General features: G+C 32.2%; 1 protein-coding gene across 1 annotated transcript in view; it reads right to left on the bottom strand.

Moving 5' to 3' along the window:
• Positions 1 to 670: 670 nt before the first annotated feature.
• The window catches only part of LOC113060350 (deformed epidermal autoregulatory factor 1 homolog), a 15,044-nt gene continuing 9,068 nt past the window's right edge, over positions 671 to 6,646 (bottom strand). Inside the window, exons 9-13 of the mRNA XM_026229215.1 lie at positions 6,167 to 6,295; positions 3,546 to 3,760; positions 2,232 to 2,297; positions 1,072 to 1,161; positions 671 to 1,004 (exon numbers count right to left, since the gene is read on the bottom strand). Coding sequence (XP_026085000.1) covers positions 900 to 1,004; positions 1,072 to 1,161; positions 2,232 to 2,297; positions 3,546 to 3,760; positions 6,167 to 6,295 — 605 coding nt within the window. The 3' untranslated portion in view covers positions 671 to 899. The remainder of the gene's footprint in view (positions 1,005 to 1,071; positions 1,162 to 2,231; positions 2,298 to 3,545; positions 3,761 to 6,166; positions 6,296 to 6,646) is intronic.

Here is a 6,646-nt window from a genome sequence, read left to right as displayed (position 1 = left end):
AGACATTTTTTGCAATTATGCGAAAAAAGTCTAAATTCTGACTTTTTTCTCACAATGCTGACTTCACATCTCTCACATTTTATTTTAACCATGCAATTAAACATTATAAGTGCAACTTTTAACCTCACATTTCTGTAAGTTTATATCACAATTTTTTTTTCTCAGAATTGTGATATAAACTCAGAATTGCAAGGAAAAAGTCAGAAATGTGAGATAAGAAGTCACAATTACACGTTTTTATTAATTACACATAAAACCCATTAATTTCAAGAAAAAAATAGATATATGAGAAAAATAGTCAGAAATGCAATTTTCAGAATTCTGACCATTTCTCGCTCAATTCTGATTTTCCATCACACAATTTGTTTTTGTTAAAAATAGGACTTTAAAAATAGTGACTTTAGTTTAGATTTTTTTTCTCACAATTGCGAATTTATATCTCACAGCTCTGAATTTTTCCTCATAACTGTGAGATAAAAAGACTTAACTCCCTGTTATATTCTATTTCCCGTGGCGGAAACAAGCTTTCATAGATTTGATCGCTACCACACAGTGAATATCTTAAATTTCAGATCATGAGAATTACACCCCCCTTCCCCCTCCCCATTTAAAAGCTTAAAAACTGGTTATTTTATAGCATAATGTTATGGAAATCATGAGCATGGTTCGGAAAAACATGAGGGTTGGGGAAGTGATTTTTGGTGAACTTTCCCTTTAAGGACTATTTTCACATATAAAACCCATAGTGAGATGGTGAAACCGTTCCAATGGTACGGAGAGTAAGATGTTATCCGTGTATGCTTTATATCTCCCCGTGTGAGGGAGCTGTTACTATGAGGCTTTTAGAGCTAAACTAAAACACATGAGCGGAAGCAAGCATCTAAACTTCATATATAACGCTAGGCTTTCCCTTTCTCCAGCTCCACACCGAGCATCTGAGCGTCCTCTTGGATGCTGACGCTCATGCCTTGTGGACCGCAGATCAGCTGATGTTCCTTCCAGTCCTGCAGAAAGACGGATCCAAATATAAAACTGCTTTGATATGAGGGTGAATGCTGGGGTTGGACTTACCCTCCGCTGACAGAAGCCCGAGCAGTAATGGACTTTATGGCAGCCTGTACACTCACTGGACGCCTCTCGGCCGCAGTTCACACACGTGTGCTGGAAACACAGAAGAGAGCATGCTACTGCTAATACTGTTAAGAGAACAGTTCATCTCTCTATCAACACTGTAAAAAATCATATCATCAGTACGTCATGTACATCAGCTCATCAAAATAAGTTGAGCAATTTCAGCTTTAAAAAAAAAAAAAGTTACATGGAATTCAACTTGATTATCTACATTTGAGTCTTTTCTCTTTCCTATCAATTTTCAAACTTTACGGCTTCAAAAAAAAAAAAGGTGAACATTAAAAGTTAAAAATGAGTCATGAACTGCTTTGAACTCGGGTTGTTTAAATTCTACTTCCTTGCATTCAAATAATAATTACAAAACTGATATTGTAATGAAAATGTCTTCTTTTGAAAACAAAACAAAAACAGTTGAACTTAAAAAAAAAAAACTTTTGCAGACTTCTTTCAAAAATAGTACGAAAAAATCTTCATTATTCATAATGTATAATTTTATTATATAATATTATTAATATTGTTGTGTAAATAAACAGTAATAATATTAATAAAATAATGAAAGGTGCGGTTAAGTGTTTACTTCTAGCCAATCACCAGTAAGGGGCGTGTCCACACATGATGGGGGAGTTCCCTTTGTTCAACAGCATGTTCATGAATAAGGGGGCGGGGCTAATACGATAGGGGTGTGACCCTTTTGGTTTGGGGTGTTTTGTTGATTTTCAGAAATCACTTACTGCACCTTTAATATTAACAAATATTAACACCTTATGTGTTGTAAGAACTATAAATGTAAAAAATAATGTTGTCAAAAACATTATGGATATAAGTCAAAACATTATAAATATCAAATCACATATCTCCATCAAAGTGAATCAAGAGCAGCCTGGATATTTTACAAAATATCCTTTCTGTTTTCAAGCCAAAAAAGAATGATACAGCTTTAAACTGTAAGTAAATAATGAAAGAAAGTTAATTTTTGCCTCAACACAAACTAGCATTTTAAACGAGCATCTGTGTTTTCTCTGGCTTTTCCAGCTGCTGATTCTGACTGATAAACAGCACTGATATGATAACACACAGAGAGAGTTAGAGATTTACCGTACCTTAATGATGATTTCAGTGATTTTCCCCTCAGGTTCTTCACTGAGTGACAGCTGACTCTGAAAGGACTGCGAGAGAAACACATGAATACATGATGCTTCTCACAGGGGTCATACAATAAACTATTCCCCTCTATCAACTTATAATGTCTGTAAAGGTTTCTCACACCCCAAACAAGTCAATATTTAGCTTTTTGCATTCAGGTATGGCGGACGACTCCATATACTGAAAAATCGACAACGCCGATTGGTTGAAACTTAAGTGGCCTTGATGACATCAGCAGGAAGGTAAGTAGTTTCAAAGTTGTAATATTTTATTGAACAATGATAAAACTAACATCCACTAATGAATCGTCCTTAATGAGAACAGGAAAATGTATTTAGAAAGTTTATTTGGTGAATTGTTATTTAATATCCCTTGACTTTTTTGTTAAACATTTTATGTTAAGTGCATTAACTTACTATCTGTAAAGGCTGTTTAGACCAAAAACAGTCATAATTTACTTCTTTGGATCATTTTTCACACTTTTGTGGCCCTTACTGTACGTGTATATCAAAACACCCATCCAATTTCAATATGTATTCATGCTTATGCCAGAAAAATCAGAAATGGCCAGTTTTTGCAGTTTAGTCATAATAAATGCTCTTATTAATGTAGGGAAGCTTAGTGTTCGATAAACTCTATTCTTTCATGAAATTACCTAATTAAAGTCCACGAGCAGTCACAATTTTTTTCCCTTAAAACTTAACTTTGATAATTTAACATTTTACATTTTTTCTGTAAAAATGATTTCTGAATGCCTTAAAATAGTTTAAATATAACCCCCTTCACCTCATTTTGGAACCTGGACCACAAAACCAGTCATAAGATTAAAGTTTTCAAATCTAAAATGCATCATCTGAACGCTGGATAAATCATCTTTCCTTTGATGCATGGTATTGTTAGGATCAGACAATATTTGGCCGAGATGCAACTATTAGAAAATCTGGAATCTGAGGGTGCAAAAAAAAAAATCATCTTTAAAGTTGTCCAAATTTAGTTCTCAGCAATGCATATTATTAATCAAAACTTAAGTTTTTATATATTTATAGTAGGAGATTTACTAAGTGTCTTCATGGAACATGATTAAATATCCTAATGACTTTATGAATATTCAAATGAGTCCCCGCCTCCACTCAACTAATCCCTTCACTTGGTTCACTGAAGAAGTCAAAGCTATATGATGTAACTGTTTTATCTTTAAGCATATTAAAAACACCAAACTTGATTTCCACCAGAACAGTGTATTTATAGAAAGACTTGAGTGTTGATGTCACCTCTTTCCTGACATGCGCTCCGCTCTGACCGGCTTGTTTGGCCTGTGCGATGAGGACTTTGAGCTGCTGGACGTTGTTGAGCAGTGTATTGGCCATGTCTTCCAGGTAAAGCCAGGTCCGCTGCTCGGCCATCTCCAGCCCGTTCATGAGCGGTCCTGATGGAGAGGGTTTGGGCTGCGGAGAGACCACGGTCAGCGCAGGAAGACTGGCCAGCACTGAGGAGGAGAAACACACATTCGAGATGAAGCCTGACCTAGGACATTAAATGTTCCTCTGTAGAGGTGAACCGACTTTGACGAGTACATTTACAGTCTGTCCTCATCTGATCTTCCATTAACCCTGACCCACATTTCATTCTAAAAGCTTTTTGCTCTAAAAAAAGATGAAACGGTTTGGAAATGTGGGCTGGAGAGACAGGAAAGGACGAGACCCAGACGAACACAAGTTTATGTTGACTTCACTTGTTCTCCGTTGAATCTGCCGTCTGGGAGAAACAACTCATCTCATATGTGTTTCTTATGGATGAAACGTGTGAACGTGGCTAACAATACACTATCTGGCTCTCTGTTTGTGTAGTCAAACATCAGTCTGTGTGTTTTATCTCCCATAATTCAACAGATCTCACATGTCCTGAAGTCAGTAAGTTCACTTTATCCCCTTATTTCTAAAATAAAACACATCTGCTTACTCAAACATGGCTTATATCTGAAAAAAAAAAAATAATAATAATAATAATAATTATATATATATATATATATATATATATATATATATATATATATATATATATATATATATTACCTGGGTATTCATACTAGGAGACTTAAAAAAATGAAGAGGTTATGAAAAATAATTACAAAAAAAATTCACTTTAATTAATAGGGACAATGATATAATGGATAGAAGAGGGCTATTTTATTTATATATATATATATATATATATATATATATATAGGGTTATTATAGGAAACTAAAAAAATTAACTAGATTTTTTTTAGTTCACTAGTTAGAATAAATCAAACAATTTAAAAATTAAAACATGAAACGGTTAATTTCCATGTTTTTCCCAATCATCTGTAAAAGGATTATAGTTATAAAAATCTATAATATATATTAATTTTATAAAGACTGCTCTACAGGGTTATTATAGCTAATAACATAAACATGAAATTAAATAGAATAGAACATAAAATCTTTAAAAAAATAAAAATTGAGTTTAACTTAATTTCTAAAACAAAAAGAAAAATGAAATAGAATTTAGAAAACTTTTTTTTATTTTAGCTAGTTGCTTAAATATTACATAAATAGATTTAGTTCAACTTGATCAGTTGTATGAATTAAATCAATTAAACATAAAATCAAATAGAATAAAAAACTTGATGCATTAAAATAAAAACTGGAATAAAAATGAATGTTGTGACTTTAAATAAAATTTTTATTTTAGCTAGTTCCTAAAATATTAAATTTCAACTGAACTTTCCCATTTTAAGTTAGTTTAAATTTTTCTACTAAAATAACAAAACTTAATTAAAAACTGTATAGACATTTGAATATAAAAAAAACTCTAAACAAAAACGCACACGAAAATAACTAATGAAAATGATATATGTGTGTTTTGTGTGTATTTCTTATGTATGTATAAATACACACACATACAGTATATATTTTATATGTCTATATTTATATTCATATAATTTATATTATAAATAAATATATTTAATAAATAAACTATTTTATTAAATAAACATTTCTGAAATATAAACATGAATGTGTTTATTTATATAATATATACATAATAAATATACACAGTACACATACATCTATCTATTTTGGATGGGATTAATCACGATTAAACGTTTGACGGCACTAATGAAAACATTTCAATTTTTCTTGACTTAAAGACTCCTGAAAGATGGATAAAGCAATGTATGGACTTATTGGATGTCAGTAAATGGAAATAATTAGTTAATTAAATAGTTTTGTAATGTTTTACTTAAAGGAGTAGTTCACTCAAAAATGAACATGTGCTTTTTAAGATAGTAGATTAGTTTGTTTCTTCATCAGAGCAGATTTGGAGAAATGTATCATTGCATCACTTTGCAGTAAATGGGTGCCGTCAGAATGAGAGTCCAAACAGCTGATAAAAACATCACAATAATCCACACCACTCCAGTCCATCAGTTAACACCTTGTGAAGAGTAAAGCTGCATGTTTTTATCAGCTGTTTGGACTCTCATTCTGACGGCACCCATTCACTGCAAAAAAAATTAAAATTGTGCATGACTTCATACATCAGGAAATCTAAGCAGACTTGATGAAATCAACAGGAAAGGTACATTTTTTTATTAAAATATGAAATATTTAATTGGATAACTTAATTGAATTTAACTGAATATTTATTTGATTTGATTTATTCGATTCAGTTTTTTGTTTTTTAACCCAAGTGCATTGCATTGTGGGATACAGTATTCCTCACAGTGTACTTTATTCTATACTGCACATTTTGGGAAGTATGAAATAGAAGAGTGCATACTGTGCACAAAACCCATACTACATACTTTGTAAAATAGCAGCATGTCAGTATGTGGTCTGGCTGTAGTGTTTGTGAAGACACCACGCACCGGTTGTGTTGGAGAAGACGTCTGCGGGCGCAGGGCTGTCCGAGATGATGGACGCCGTCTCTCCTGACACCGCTCGGTCAAAGGTCAGCGTGCCGGATGTGGTGATCTGTCCAGACGGGGTCATCGTAACTGAGAGCAGACAGACAGACGTGAACCTGAGAGAATTACTCACTTTGCTGATACTTCTGAGATACGTATTTGATACACTTTATCTCTTTGGATACTGGAATAATAATATTATTATATAATATTTAAATAACACTTTTAATAATACACATCTTTATATTTATATTATTAAGTTCCACTTAAAATGATTTACTATTTTAGATGCGATCATAAAAAAAAAAAAGAATTTTATTTCTTATATATTTTTATTTATATTTTTATATGTTTTTAACAATGTTAATATTTATACTGCTTGATTAAAATAAATAGAATAATACGATTAAAAATCAAATATTAAAAAAATACACAACAATA

The sequence above is a fragment of the Carassius auratus genome, chromosome 42 (genome assembly GCF_003368295.1).
Source record: "Carassius auratus strain Wakin chromosome 42, ASM336829v1, whole genome shotgun sequence".
Taxonomy (NCBI): domain Eukaryota; kingdom Metazoa; phylum Chordata; class Actinopteri; order Cypriniformes; family Cyprinidae; genus Carassius; species Carassius auratus.
Note: the sequence above shows the minus strand (reverse complement) of the source record. Positions and strands in the feature narration are given on the sequence as shown.